This window comes from Petaurus breviceps, unplaced genomic scaffold (assembly GCF_028583685.1).
Source record: "Petaurus breviceps papuanus isolate PSGF00001 unplaced genomic scaffold, PetGlider_PUasm1.0 419, whole genome shotgun sequence".
In the NCBI taxonomy this organism is placed as follows: domain Eukaryota; kingdom Metazoa; phylum Chordata; class Mammalia; order Diprotodontia; family Petauridae; genus Petaurus; species Petaurus breviceps.
Window position 1 is genome coordinate 12305683 of NW_027186324.1, and position 16664 is coordinate 12322346.

General features: G+C 38.2%; 1 protein-coding gene across 3 annotated transcripts in view; it reads right to left on the reverse strand.

Moving 5' to 3' along the window:
• The window catches only part of PHKA2 (phosphorylase kinase regulatory subunit alpha 2), a 108724-nt gene that overhangs the window by 77570 nt on the left and 14490 nt on the right, over positions 1-16664 (reverse strand). For all 3 annotated transcript variants that reach the window (XM_069100720.1, XM_069100719.1, XM_069100721.1), the window contains exon 2: positions 9603-9761. In XM_069100720.1, the coding sequence (XP_068956821.1) occupies positions 9603-9761 (159 nt within the window). The remainder of the gene's footprint in view (positions 1-9602; positions 9762-16664) is intronic.

Below are 16664 nucleotides of genomic sequence, written 5' to 3' on the forward strand. Positions count from 1 at the left end.
GTAAGTAAAAACTCTATGCGTATCAGGTTATCTGGGTAGCCAAGTGGTGCAATGGGTAGAACACTGAGCTTGGAACTGGTGTGCCTGGCTTTCCCATCCCCCAACCTCAGCTCTTCCTCAGGGAAGTGAGCAGACTGTCAGGTCAGCTCCACCCTCCCCCAACGGATCTCTGCCCTTACCCAGCCAGATCATCTTCAGGGAGGTGGGTGGGCTTCTGGGTCAGGGAGACTTGGCCCTGGCAGGAATTGTGAGGTGTGTACTGACCAATCACTGTTCTTGGCCTCTGCAAGTCTCTGCTTACATAACACCTAACCCGTTGGCCACGTGGCATCCCTTTATAAGCTGAGGTTTTGCCTGAGATCGCTGTTTATGACCTGGGACGGTGGGGTGGTATACCTTGTCAGCCGCCATGTGGCCTGATCAGCCAACATGGTGCATAATAAAGGGTCCAATTCTAAATTGTTACTTGGTCTTGCTCACGTTTTCTGGGTACAACAGAATCACAAAGACTTATCTTCATGAGTTCAAATCTGGCCTCAGACACTCACTAGCAGTGTGGCTTTGGGCAAGTCACTTAACCCTGTTTGCCTCAGTTTCTTCCTCTGTAGAAATGAGCTGGAGAAGGAAATGGCAAACAATTCCAGTGTCTTTGCTAAGAAAACTCCAAAATGTTGGGGTGGCTAGGTGGCGCAGTGAATAGAGCACGGGCCCTGGAGTCAGGAGGACCTGAGTTCAAATGCGGCCTCAGACACTTAGCACAAATACTAGCTGTGTGACTTTGGGCAAGTCACTTAACCCTAATTGCCCTCTAAAAAAGCAAAATAAAAAGAAAGAAAAAGAAAACTCCAAAATGAGGTCATGAACAGTTGGATGTGACTTAAATGATTGAATAACAACAGTTAGGTTATCTACTTTACAAACAGTATTATATAGGCTATGATGCCATTGGGCAATTATATACAAGCATCCATAAAAAGAAAAGAGTATACTTCAAAAGTCTACAACGTTCCTGAACAGTTTTTATTATTAAGCTTGCATGTATATTAAGCAATATCTAGTAGTAACAGTTTGAATATGATCTGGGCACAGATTAGGTCTGTTGACCAATGACCAGCCTAGCTAAATTCTGAAAGATACATCAACAAAAGGTCAGCCATGAGAGAGGATTCTGGGAAGATGGCAGAGTAGGTCAGAAAATTCTGAGCTCTTAAGATTTTCCCCCACAAAAGAGTTAAAATAAGTGAACAAAGTGTGGGTGAAGATAAATAAGAACAAAGACATAACCAGGGTTCTCCTGCAACAATCTGAGGAGATCAAAGAAAAATGTTTAAAGGAGGTTTTGTCCCTGTGAAGAGTAAACACCTCCAGGCCAGGTTCTGTTTTAACAGCCAGGGGCTAGCCTCTTAAAACAACAAGTGGCAAGTCCTGGGGTTAGTTGGTTTGAGAGGCTGCCTCAGCCCCAGTCACCAGAACTTTTACCCCCAGGATAGTGAGGGCAGTTGGGTGTCTGAGAAGATGGAGGAAACCTCTACTGATGAGGAACGCCAGACCCAGCTGTGCTGTGAAGAAGACCTGGGGCAAACGACATGGGGTGAATGCTGAAGCAGTGGGGCTGAAAAGCCCCTGGCTGTGGGCACTTACAGGAGGCTGGAGGTTTGGCTTTGTCTCAGGCTAGAGGGAAAAACTGAAGATCTGGGGCAAGATGCACCAGTTCCCATACCCCAGGGCTAGAGGTGACACAAATAATTAAGCTGTTACCACAAAAAAAAAAATGCACAGGCAAAGGAGAAAGAATCCAACTATAGAAACCTATTATGGGAAGAGAGATGACCAAGGTTCATCTTCAGAAGACGAAACTGAGGTAAAGAAACCCCCTGGGAGTAATGTTAAATGGTCACCTGCCCAAAAAGAATTCATAAAAGATCTTAAAAAAGACTTCAAAAATCAAATGATAGGGATGGAGGAAAAAGTAAAAAAGAAAATAAGAATAATCCAAGAAAAACAAGAAGGGTATGAAAGGTAAGTTAACCAATTAGAAAAAAGAGATCCAGAATCTTAAGAAAATGATACCTTGGAAATTAGAATTGGGCAGAGTGAAGCCAATGAAATTAAATTATAAGAGACCAAGAAATGATAAAGCAAAATATGAATAATGAAAAAAATACAAGAGAAAGTTAAACATCTTATAAGAAAACAACAGATTTGGAGAACAGATCAAGAAGAGAAAATTTAAAAATAATTGGACTAACTGAAAATTATGATCAAAAAAAGAATCTTGATACAATAATACAAGAAATAATCAAAGAAAACTGTCCTGAAGAATTAAAACAAGGAGGGAAGAAAGTAGAAATAGAAAAAATTCATCTATCACCACTTAAAAGAGATCCCATGAGGAAAACTCATAGGAATATCATAGTCATATTCTGAAGCCCCCAGCTCAAAAAAAAATATTAAAAGCATCAAGATAAATGCAATTTAAATGTGATGATGCCACAATTAGAATTATACAAGCCCTAGCAACAGAGACATTAAAGGACAGCAGGTCCTGGAATACAACTTATCAAAGAGCAAAAGAACTGGGACTCCAGCCAAAAAAATCATACCCTGCAAAGTTAAATATTATCCAGAATGAAAAAAAAAATGGACATCTGATAAACTCTCAGACTTCCAAGACTTTGTTAAAAAAAAAATCCTGAACTTAACAGAAGATTCAACATATAAGAAACAAGGGAAATATAAGGCATATAACAAAGACTGAATATAAGGGACCCATAAGGACTGTTTACTTTTTATACATGTAAAATGTAAAATCAGCGTCCAAGATTCTTATCAATAACTGTGTAGTTTAAAAGAAAGATTGGGGGTAAACCTGAGAAAGACATGAATTTAAAAATTAAAACCATTTAGGAACAGCTTAAAGGAATAATTATTTGAGGTGCAAAAGGGCGAACTGACACAGAAGAATCAGATGGGGGAGGAGGGCTGGTAGTTCTGGTAACCTACTTTCACCAGGAATGTGTTTAAGAGGGAACAATACATATACATTTAGAAGAGTATAATAATCTTCTAAATTCAGAAGAAATAAAATGGTAGGGGCATAGGGAGTGCGGAGAGGACAAGAGAGGAATCTTTAGAGGGAAGGGTGAGAGATTAGGTAAACGGGTATAGAAAGGTGTTTAGATTTATGGGAATGGGACCATAGGGAAGGGATCCTTGGAGGGGGGTAGGCAAGTTATAGGAGGGCAAGGTAGTGGATAAAAGTAAAGCAGAGGAGGCAAAAGGGATAGGAAACAAGAAATATACATAAATACATAAAAAACAAAGGTCAGGAGTAGAATAGGCCTGGGAAAGCATATGTGTATATATAATATCTATAGCAATAGAGAAACATATCTAAACTTTATTGTGGCCTTGGGCAGGGGGGATTAGGGGAGGGAAAAAAAGAACAAAGTAAAAAAGTGAAAAGCAGAGAACAAAAGAAAATGAACAAGGAAGCAAAGGAAAAAAATGGAAAATTCTCAACACGAGTATTATTTATCACATAAGCTTTCTTGAAATGAAAATTTATTTTTACATATTTTGAATCCTCTCATGTTCTGCTATGCACATGACAGGCTTTTATTTCTTTCTAACTTTGTATTTAAGTTTCAATATTTAAGTTTATGATATGTTTTTGTTTCCTTTTTTTTAATTCTCTATTTCTGTTTTGGCATTTGAGTCTAAAATGAAATTTTGGAGGAAAAAAAATAAAAAAACAAAAGGTAGGCCGCCAGGTGATGAATTTTTTGTGCCACAGAAGCTCAGCAAGGCAGTCTAAGAAACAGAGTTCCCTGACTTTTGTGGGAGAAAGAACAAAACACACTTGAAAAGATTACTGAACTTTCAAATATCCATTTTGGTGACCTACTAGTTTTGTTTTCAAATGAGTCAGCTTCCTTTCAGAGTGAACTGAAAGTTATAAAAGGGGAATTAATGAGATTCTCCTATTAACATCAATGGAAAAAGTCATACAATTATCCTATCGATACTGCTTCCTGTATTTGCTTTGTATAAATACTTTGTGATAAACTTCCATACCCAGCAAAGAAAAACAGGCAATACACATGGAACCTGTAGTTCCTAATGAGGTTTATTGAGTGACAGGGGTCTTAGAAAGGCTGAAGATGAGACCGGATATCTGTCAGATCTTCTTTGAGATTTGTCTCTCTTAGCTGTATAGAGGTGAGGAAAGAGGTTGTTGCATTTCTCCTTTTTGTGGGTCACTGAAAGTTTATTTTTCAAATTATTTAAAAAATTTTTGAGTTTACATCTTTCATTTCCACAAGATTTTGAGTTACAAATTTTCTCCCCATTTTTCCCTACCCACCACCCCAGAACAGCGATCCCACTGAATAGCCCCTCCCTCAATCTGCTCTTTCCCGTATCTTCCCCCATTCCCCTCCAACTTTCCAGTAGGGCACAGTGGATCTCTATGCCCCTGTGCCTGTATATCTTATTTCCCAGTTACATGTAAAATAATAATAATAATAATAATATATGTAAATATTTATTTTTAGACATTTGATTTTAAAACTTTGAATTCCAGATTCTTTCCCTTCCTCCCTCGTCACCCACCCTCACTGGGAAGATAACAAATTCAATATGGGTTGAACATGTGTATCTATGCAAAACATTTCCATAGTGGATATATTGTGAAAAACTGACTATATTTCCCTCCATCCTATCCCACTCCCCACTTGATCTATTCTCTACTTTGATCCTATCACTTTTCAAAAGTAGGTACTTCCAACTTCCCTCCCCCCGCCCAGCCTGCCCTCCCTTCCATTATCCCCCCTCTCATCCCCTTCCCCTCTACTCTCCTGTAGGGCGAGATGCCCTATTTAATGTGTATGTCATTCCCTCCCTAAGCCAAATTCAATGAGAATAAGGTTGACCCATTCCCTTTTGCCTTCCTGTTCTTTCCCTCCATTGTAAATTTTCCCTTGCCTCTTCTTTATGAGATAATTTACCCCATTCTGTCTCTTCCCATCTCTTCTCATTATATTCCTCTCACCTCTTTTTTTTTTAAAGCAATTGGGGTTAAGTAATATGCTCAAGGTTACACAGTCAGTTATTTCTGGGTGTCGTGCTAAGTATCTGAGCCTGGATTCGATTCCAGGTTATCCCAACTCTGGGGCCAGTGCTCTTACTCACTGTGCCACCTGGCCACTCATCTCTCACCTCTTAATTTCATCTTTAAGAATCATCCCTTCCTATTAAATTGGTCCTGTGCCCTCTGTCTAGGTATACCTGTACACACATATACAAACACACATATGTATTCAGACACCAATATACACTCCTATATTGACATATATATGTATGTATACATATGTGTATATATATATATATGTGTGTATATATATACATATGCACATATATGTATATATATACACACACATACATTTCTATTCCCTTCAACTGTTATCATACTGAGAGAAGTTTTATCAGTTACAATTATCTTTTTAACATGTAGGATTTAAGTAGTTCAACTTTGATAAGTTCCTTATGATTTCTTTTCCCTGTTTATGTTCTCATACATCTCTTACTTCTTGTATCTGAATGACAAATTTTTTATTCAACTCTGGTTTTTGCATCAAGAATGGTTGAAAGTCCTCTATTCCACTGAATAACCATATTTTCCCCTGAAAAATGATACTCAGTTTTGCTGTGTAGGTGACTCTTGGTTTTCATCCAAGCTCCTTTAACCTTTGGAATATCTTATTCCAAGCCCTTTGATCCCTCAGTGTAGAAGCTGCCAGATCCTGGGTTATCCTGATTGTGTTTCCACAATTTATTGTTCCTTCCTGGCTGCTTATACTATTTTCTCCTTGATCTGGGAACTCTGGAACCTGGCTATAATATTCCTAGGAGTTTTCTTTTGGGGATCTTTTTCAGGAGGTGATGGATGGATTCTTTCAACCTCTATTTTGCCCTCTGGTTCTAAAACATCAGGGCAGTTTTCCTTGAGAATTTCTTGGTTCTTTTTTTGATCATGGCTTTCAAGTACCCCAATAAATTTTAAATTATCTCTCCTGAATCTATTTTCCAGGTCAGTGTTTTCCCAATGAGATATTGCCATCTATTTTTTCATTTGTTTGGATCTGTTTAATAGTATCCTGATTTCTCATAAAATTACTAGCTTCCATTTGCTTCAATCTAATTCTGAAGGAATGATTCTCTTCAGTGAGCTTTTGAGATTCTTCTTCCATCTAGCAAATTAGGCTTTTTAAAGCATTCTTTTCCTCATTGCCTTTTTGCGACTCTTTTGCCATCCAAGTTAGTCTATTTTTTAAGGTGTTATTTTCTTCAATCAGGTTGTTGACTCTCATTGCATAATTTTCTTGCATCATTCTCATTTCTCTTCCCAATTTTTCCTCTACTTCTCTTATCTGGTTTTCAAAATCCTTTTTAAGCTCCTCTATGGCCTGTAACCAGCTCGTATTTTTCTTGGAACCTTTTGGTGCAGGAGTTCTGACTGCACTGTCTTCCTCCTGTTCCATGCTTTGATCCTTTTTGTCCCCCAAAAAGGAGTCTAATGTAGGATTGCTCTGTTTGCTTTGCTTCTTTTGCTTGCTCATGCTGCCACTCAGTTAGTTGACTTTTGAGCCTTTTGCCACAGTGGAACTCTGCTAACAGTCCTTCATTGATAGTGCAAAGTCACCAGGCTCACTCTCTCCTATGGAGTCACCTGGGTCCAGTGGCAAGACATAAATCAGGATGATTGGAGATGGCCCTGGATGTAGAGGGAGACCAGGTCTCAGTCTGTCTGAGGCTATGCCCATTCACTGATTAAGGCTAGATAAGAAATGAGGGAAAGAATGGACTCTTTTAGCTAGTCAAAAAAAAAAACAATCTGGAAGGGGAAGACCCTCCAGGTTTCTGGCTAAAACAGAAACTGCTATTTCCACTTACTCTGAGCATCAGAGCCCAAACAATGACCAAATGAGGCTTGGGCTGGTTGGTTTAAGATGGATGAAGAAAGTAGCAGCCCTCTAAATGGCTAGTGGAGAATTTCAGCAGAGTCGTAACACCAGAGGTGCCACCAGTTCGTCCCTTTCCATGAAGTGCTATCATTATTTGAGTGAAGCTAGCAGTTAAAAATTAGGAAAGCGCAGGAAGAGTGGAAGATGAGGAAGGTGTGAACCCCATATATCAGTATCTCTGTGGGGTAGGTAACCATTTGCTCCTCAAAGACGGCTCACAAGTTTTGCTCCAATTTTTTTAAATAAAAAAGTCACATATCTGGCATAAACATTATAGAGATATTTCAATTTTCTAGTTCTCTGTGACTAGAACTAAACTATAACTAAAAAACTAGAACTAGGACTAAACACAGGATTGAAAGACTCATTCTTTATTTAGAACTCAGAATTCCGTTACCTACAGGAACTGAAGTGCTATAAAATAATTACTCCAGTTGGGCTCAGATGAGTGTTATCACAGTTGTGAAAATTGGAAAAACTTCCTAACAATTATTAGAGAGGTAAGACAAAATTATGAAATTATAACAAATTACATAACCAAGCAGAAAACAGTACTAAGAAATTTTCTCTTCAACTAGTTTTTCCATAGCAAGGGGATCTGCCTTGAGGCTTGCTCTTTGGGGAAGAAGAGAAGAGCTTTCACTTTAAGGAATTACAACTTTCTCTTGATACAATTCCTAGCAAGAAATGCATATTCATTCTTTAGAGTAACATTTGTAACAGACATGTCCTTATACACATTACGACCCAGGTCACAGAACAGCCAAAACCAGTTTCTTGGGCTCTCCTTTAGTCAGCAATAACATTCATGAAGTAACAAGATGAAACCTTAAGCTGAGCTGCCCTAATATTTAACTGCTGGCTTCACTCAAACGATGATAGCACTTCATGGAAAGGGACAAATATAACGATGCTATAGAGACAGACCTGACAAGACATGGGAGAGAGTGAATCAGACAAAGTGAAAAGTCAAGGATAATATCAAATTTATAAACCAAGTAGAGAGGTTGATGTATCCTTAACAAGAATAGGGAAGCTTTGAAAAGAGGTGGGATTAAGTGGGAAGACAGTCTGTTTTGTTTGGATATGTCGCACCCAAATGAAGATGTCCAACAGGCAGTTAGCAATTCAAAACTACAACTGAGAAAAGAAAATAGGACTTGGGAGGGAGAGTTGAAAATTACCTTCATAAAGATAATAAGTGAACCTATGTGAGATAAAGCTACCAAGGGACACTATGTCAAGAAAAAAGAAGGACCAGGACAGAGTCTTAGAAGGCTGAAGTTTCAGGAGATTGATGATAATCTCAAAAAGGACATAAAGAAATAGTCAGGCTGGGGTGGCTAGGCACTGGCCCTGGAGTCAGGAGGACTGGAGTTCAAATACAGCCTCAGACACTTGACACAATTACTAGCCATGTGACTTTGGGCAAGTCACTTAACCCCAACTGCCCAACTGCCCTACAAAAAGAAGAAAAAATAGTCAGGCTAGTAGGAGAAGAATCAGAAGAGTGTCACAGAAACCAAAGAAGAAGAGAGTGTCCAAGATGAAGAGGTGCTCAACCAGGTAAGCCACAGGAAAAAAACAAAAGGGGGTACAGTCAAGGACACAAGAAGAACTGGCCTTGACAAGAAGAATTACCTCTTCTTCAGAAGAGTGGTCAAGTGAAAAGGAAGGAGGTTTCTGAGTTGTGGAGTAGGGAAACAAGGGACTTCACAATTGGTTCATTTTCTCTATGAAATACAAGGTATGGCGGAAAGGGGAAGTGGTATAAATAACTGAGGAAAGAAAAGGTTTGTTACTATAAATGTAGGGAATATGATAGGGATTTCATCAGAAAAGGATAAAAGCAGTGAGGGTCCATCCAAAATTAGATAACATGAATTTTCTGTGGACCCTGTTGTTAGGATGGTATGATTTCCTCTAGGGGTGTTCAGAAGTTTGGAAGCAAGGACAGAGATGGAAAATGGGCTCTGATTCCAAGTGGCAAACAGAAAGGCAAAGGCAGATGTAGAAAAAAATGATATGATTACAGAAGAGAACTAGAACTTTCCAAAAGGAGAAAGAATTCTCCCAAGAGACTAGAGGCTCCCCCCATCAATGGAAACCTTCAAATAGAAGATGGACGATCAATGGATGTTAGGGAGATTCCTGTTCAGGTACAAATCGTAGCAGATGACTTCTGGGGTCCTTTCATGCTTACATTTATTTTTGACCATACTTTTTTGCATTGTTGTTATATCTTGCAAGTAATTTCTGGCATTAAAAAACATCAGTCTTTGTTAGGCAGATTTTTGGGAGATTTGTTTCCACATTCTGTTTGAGATTTTAGATGCACTGAGAAAAAATAATCTCCAAAAGAGAAAAGCAAGAAGGTTGGAACTACGTAAGCACTGGCCAAAGGAGAAGTGTAGTTGGGAATGGGGGTAAGTGGTCAGGGGAAGGAGATTAGGGAAACTATAAATTATTTTAAATGATTTGTTGAAGATTTTCAGTGTAACAATCAATTACTATGTTAACATAAAGTCTTAGCCCAAATCTAATTCCAGACTCACAGTAACTACCACCAATCATTACCTGTTCTAACTCATATGCCTTGGCCTTATCTTCATCCCGATCTGCATTCTTCCGATATGCCATTCCCAGGCCCCACACTGCCAGGATGCTGTAGATGTTGTCTCTAACCCAGGCATCTTTTTGTTCACGGCTGGCTGAAAGTAGTCCTGTTACTGGATTCTAGAAAAAGAGAGCGGCAAAATAACAGTTTATTAAGCTGTAATTTAGTTTATTCCAAAATGTGGGCCATCATCAGTGTGTCTTATATACAGACAAAATAACCTTAATCACCTGTGAGACAAAATAAAGCCCATAAACAAGATGCCACTAGAAGCTACCTGGTTGATATAAAACACAAAAACTATGACATAACAATTATAATCTTGGGACTGATTGAGAAATTTTCCTTATATTAAACCTAAATTGATGTCTTTAGACTTTAACCGATTGCTTCTAGTTCTGATCTAGGGCCAAGAAAAATGCTGAATCCCTGTTCTACATGACAGCCTTTCAAATATTTGAAGACCAGTTCATGCTCTTATGTCTTATTTTCTCCAAGTTAAATATTCTTAGTCTCTTTAGCTGACCCTTTTACGCTACGAAGAAGCTTCCATATCATCTTACTCATCATTCTTTGGTCATATATTGTCGATGTCCTTTCCAAAATGTATTACCTAGAAGAGAGCACAGTATGCCGTCTGTTGTGTGACTAGTGCAAAGTACAGTGGGGACTATCACGTCCCTAATCCTGGAAAATCCTACGACTCTAAACACCGGCTAATATTGTGTCAGAATTTTTGGCTTCTGTCTCACACTGGTGACTCATCCTGATCATGCAGTCCACTAAAACCCCCAAATCCTTTTCAGATGTACTGCTGCAATGTAGCCATTCCTACTCTACAAATATAAAACTGAACTCTTCTTCTACCCCAAAATCTATCCTTCCTAAATTCCCAATTTCTGTTTAAGGCAGAATCTTTTGTTCTCCCAGTAACCCATTTATAAAATTTCAGAGTTATCTCAGACTCAAACAATAAACATTTATCAAGTACTGTTTGTAAAGTTGGTTTTTTGAACTGAAGTGTTAATAATTTTTTTAATTTGACCTGTGATTTCATTGGTACAGAGAACTCTCTGTAAGGGTATAGGCTCTCTACCAATGCTCTGTACTTGTAATCTTAAAAGAACTGCTTTGGGCGCAGAGGCAGGCCGGGAAGGCGCAGAACGCAGAGGCAGGCCAGGAGCAGGCCTGATCAACTGGGGTGGGGGGGGGGGGGGCAAGTCATCCCACCAACCACAAGGGCCACTACCAGGCCTTTCACCAAAGAGCTGGACTGGAAAGAGCAAGGTAAGAACAAAATGCAGGGCCCTTGTCCGGGACAGCAAATACTCCTGGGGCTACCACTTCATGGCCAAGAAATTAAAAAAAAAATGCCCTTCAGGACCTCCAAGGACCAGGATGGCAGAGTGAATCCCGCCTGCTTCAACCCCCCAACCTCTGACCCTGAAAACATAGTAACTATTGCCCCAGAGCAAAATCCTCTACAGTAAAGGCTTGGGATCCCTAGAGGAAGGGCATGGCTAGGACCCTGCCTCAAAATGGGTAGAAAACAGAAGACAAAGACTCTGGAGCCCTACTATCCTCAGAGGGAGGAACCAAACTCAGAGGGAGACAATGTGGACTCCATACCCACAGCTGAAACATCAACAGGGAATTGGTCCCAAGCACAGAAGGCTCTCCTAGATGAGATCAAAAGGAACTTTGAAAACCAAATGACGGAGATAGGAGACAAAATGAATAATTCTTTTAAAATCAAAATTGCAGAATTAGAAAAACATTATAATGAAGAAAACATCTCTCTAAAAAGAAAAGTGTATGATATGGAAATGGAGCTCAAAAAATTAACCAAGGAAAATGATTTGATAAAATCCAGAATCAACTAAATTGAAACAAATAACTCTATGAGGAACCAAGAATTAGTCAAAAAAAAAAAAAGAATGAAAAATTAGTAAAAGAGGTAAAATATCTCAATGGAAAAATAACTGACCTGGAAAATAGATCCAGGAGAGATAATATGAGAATCACAGGCCTACCAGAAAATCATGATGAAAAAAGGAGCCTGGACAACATTCTCCAAGAGCTCATTAAGGAAAATTACCCTGAGTTACTAGAGCCTGAGGGTAAAATAGAAATCGAGAGAATCCACCAGACACCTCCTGAAAGAGATCCCAAACTGAAAAGTCCTCGAAATGTTGTGGCCAAACTCAAGAACTACCAGGTAAAAGAGAAAATACTTCAAGTGGCCAGAAAGAAACAATTCAAATATCGAGGAACCACAATGAGGATTGCACAGGCTTTGGCAGCCTCTACACTGAAAGACTGGAGGCAGTGGAATTCAATTTTCCTCAAGGCAAAAGACCTCAGGTAGCAACCAAGGATCACATACCCAGCGAGACTGAACATACTCTTCTAGGCAAAGAGATGGTCATTCAACAATATAACAGATTTCCAGGCCTTCCTGATGAAAAAGCCCGAACTCAATGGAAAATTAAGCCTCCAATTATGAGATGCAAGAGTGACATAGAAAGGTAAACAAGGTAAACACACACACACACACACACACAAAACACACACACCCTCTTATTTAATAAGAGCAAACTGTTTGTAGACAAGTAGAGGGTATGAGTATAAAATACACAAAATGATGATAAAAAAAAATCTTATTAAGGGCTACAAAGGGACTGCAATGGAAGAAGAGGAATGAATGAAGAGGAAAAGGGTAAATTATGCCACACAAAGAGGCATAAAAACAATATAGCAGAGGAAAAGAAGGGAGGGAGATGGGAATCATATGAGCTTTTCCCTCATTGGTTCTGGTGCAAGGAGGGAATAACAACCAGTTAAACATAGGACTCTATGGAGAAGAGACACAAAATATATCATATTAGAGGGAAAGAGGGGAGGGAGAGGAGCTTCCTGTCACTCTTGGTGCAAAGAAGGAATAACATATTTCATTAAGTATAAAAATATCCTACAGGCAGTAGGAGGGGGAAAGGGCTACAAGAAGGGGGGGGGTGGTTAGTAGGGAGGGAAGAAGTAAGGGGAAAGGGGAGGAAAAGGGAGGGGGGTTGATAAGGGAATACTGAGGGAGGTGGTGGTCAAAAGAAAAAATATTAAGAAGGGGAGGGGGGAAGGGGAGAAAAAATATGAGCACTAACAGGGGAGGGAATAGGATGGAGGGAAAGAAATAGATAATCATAACTGTGAATGTGAATAGAATGAACTTTCCCATAAAACAGAGGCAGATAGCAGAGTGGATTAGAAATCATAATCCTACAATATGCTGTTTCCAAGAAACACATCTGAAACAGAGGGATACACACAGGGTAAAGGTAAAAGGCTGGAGTAAAATATATCATGCCTCAGCTAAAGTAAAAAAAAAAAAGCAGGGGTAGCAATCCTTATCTCAGATGAAGCAAAAGCAAAAATTGACCTAATTAAAAGAGATAAGGAAAGACACTATATCCTGCTAAAGGCACCATCGAGAATGAAGCAATATCATTACTTAACATATATGCACCAAGTGGTATAGCATCCAAATTCCTAAAGGAGAAGGTAAAGGAATTAGAGGAAGAAATAGATAGCCAAACTATACTAGTGGGAGACCTTAATCTCTCCCTCTCTGAACTTGATAAATCCAACCTCAAAATAAACAAGAAAGAAGTTAAGGAGGTGAACAAAATTTTAGAGAGGGTAGGTATGATAGCTCTCTGGAGAAAACTGAATGGGGATAAAGAGGAATATACTTTCTTCTCAGCAGTTCATGGCACATACCCAAAAATCGACCATGTTCTAGGGCATAAAAACCTCACAATTCTATGCAGTAAGGCAGAAATATTAAATGCATCCTTCTCAGATCATGATGCAATGAAAATTATATGCAATAAAGGGCCATGGAAAAACAGACTAAAAACTAATTGGAAATTAAACAATTTAATCCTAAAGAATGAGTGGGTCAAACAAGAAATTATGGAAACAATCAGTAATTTCATTCAAGAGAATGATAATAATGAGACAACATACCAAAATCTGTGGGATGCATTAAAGGCAGTTCTTAGGGGAAGTTTTAGATCCCTGAGTGCATACATGAATAAATTAGAGAAAAGGGAGGTCAATGTATTGGGCATGCAATTGAAAAACCTAGAAAAAGAACAAATTAAAAATCCCCAATTAAATACTAAATTAGAAATATTGAAAACCAAAGGAGAGATTGTAATGGGAATGCAAATTTGGAAGATCTTCCCTGCCCCTAGGCTAAAGTGCACCTGAAGCTTGGGGTGGGAGGCTTGTTTTTCAGTAGATACTTTTTGATTGGCCAGTGAGTCAATAAGGTTGTTACATTCTCTGAGCCAGGAGAAGGCTATATAAACCCTGATTTGAGGCTTTGTTTTGGGGGGCTCACTTTGAGAAGTGTTCTGTGATTTGATATGGATTCTGCGAAGCCATTGTCTGGAGCCCCCCCCCGGCTTTGAAAAACCCAGATGTTGAAAGCCAGATGTTGATTTGATATGGATGTAATGGCTGGACAATTTGGAAAGCTGTTTACTTGATCTGTTTCTGTCTTGATAATTCTGCCTGTATACTTTGAAGTTCGGGGTGCTGACCTTTTTCCCCTGAACAAGGTAAACGATATATGTCTGACTGATTGAAGTAAGCTTGTTAACCCATTTTGAGTTGCTTTCCTTTAACAAAGCAGATCCAAGAACCTGTATGGGCAGCCACCCTGAGGACGCTTGGGGTGCTTGCTGCTACAGAGATTAATATTGAATTAATAAATAAAACTAAGGGCTGGTTTTTATGAAAAAACAATAAAATTGATAGACCTTAGTCAATATGATAAAAAAAGAAAGAAGAAAACCAAATTATGAGCATCAAAAATGAAAAGGGTGAATCTACCTCCAATGAAGAGGAAATCAAAACAATAATTAGGAATTATTTTTCCCAATTGTATGCACATAAATTTAACAATCTTAGAGAAATAGATGAATATTTACAAAAATATAGGTTGCCCAGGTAGGAAATTACTTAAATAACCCCATCTCAGGAAAAGAATTGAATAAGCCATCAGTCAATTCCCTAGGAAAAAATCTCCAGGGCCAGATAGATTTACTAGTGAATTCTATCAAACATTTAAAGAACAATTGATTCCAATACTCTACAAACTATTTGGGAAAAACAGTGAAGAAGGAGTCTACCAAATTCTTTTTATGGTACAAATATAGTACGATACCTAAATCAGGAAGAGATAAAACAGAGAAAGAAAATTACAGACCGATCTCCTTCATGAATATAGATGCAAAAATTTTAAATAAAATATTAGCAAAAAGTCTACAGCAACTTATCACAAGAATAATACACTTTTATCAGGTAGGATTTATTCCAGGAATGCAAAGATGGTTTAATATTAGGAAAACCATCAGTATAATTGATCATATCAACCATAAAACTAGCAGAAACCACATGATTATCTCAATAGATGCAAAAAAGGCTTTTGATAAAATACAACATCCATTCCTATTAAAAACACTAGAAAGTATAGGAATAAATGGAGCCTTCCTTAAAATAATAGGTAGCATCTATTTAAAACCATCAGCAAGTATTATTATATGTAATGGGGAAAAGCTAGAAGCATTCCCCATAAGATCAGGGGTGAAACAAGGGTGTCCACTATCACCCCTCTTATTCAATCTGGTACTAGAAATGTTAGCAGTAGCAATTAGAGAAGAAAAAGAAATCAAAGGAATCAAATTAGGCAAAGAAGAGACCAAGTTATTACTCTTTGCAGATGATATAATGATATACTTAGAGAATCAAGTAAAAAACTACTTGAGACAATAAATAAATTTGGAAAAGTTGCAGGATATAAAATTAACCCACAGAAATCCTCGGCATTCCTATGTATTTCCAATGAAATTCAACAGCAAGAGATAGAAATCTCATTTAAAGTTACTGTAGACATTATAAAATATTTGAGAATCTACCTACCAAAACAAACCCAGAACCTATATGATCACAACTACAAAACACTTTTCACACAAATACAGTCAGATCTAACTAATTGGAAAAATATCAATTGCTCTTGGCAGGGTCGAGCTAATATATTAAAAATGACAATTTTACCTAAATTAAATTATATATTTAGTGTCCTTCCAATCAATTTACCAAAAAACTACTTTAAAGAGTAGAAAAAATAGTAACAAAATTCATTTGGAAGAATAAACAGTCCAGAATATCAAGGGAATTAATGAGAAGAAATGCTAGGGAAGGTGGACTAGCTATACCAGACTTCAATCTGTATTATAAAGCAGCAGTCATCAAAACTACTTGGTACTGGCTGAGGAATAGAGTAGTGGATCAATGGAATAGATTAGGCACATGAGACTCAGAAGTCAACAACTACAGAAATCTATTGTTTGAGAAACCCCAAGACCCTAGTTTTTGGGATAAGAACTCACTATTTGACAAAAACTGTTGGGAAAACTGGAATATAGTATGGCAGAAACTGGGCATAGACCATTATCTAACACCACATACCAAAATCAAGTCTAAATGGGTGCATGATCTAGGTATAAAGACTGATACTCTAAGCAATCTGGGAAAGCAAGGAATAGTTTACCCGTCAGATTTGTGGAGAGGGGAAGACTTTATGACTAAACAAGTATTAGAGGGCATTATGAAATGCAATATGGATAATTTTGATTACATTAAATTAAAAAGCTTCTGTACAAACAAAGCCAATGTAACCAGGATTAAGAGGGAAGTGGAGAATTGGGAAAGAATTTTTACAACCTATGTCTCTGATAAAGGACTCATTTCTAAAATATACAGAGAATTGAGTCAAATCTATAAGAATACAAGTCATTCCCCAATTGATAAATGGTCAAAGGATATGAACAGGCAGTTTTCAGAGGAAGAAATTAAAGATATCTATAAGCACATAAAGCAATGCCCTAAATCACTATTGATTAGAGAAATGCAAATCAAAACAACTCTGAGGTACCACATCTCACCACTCAGATTGG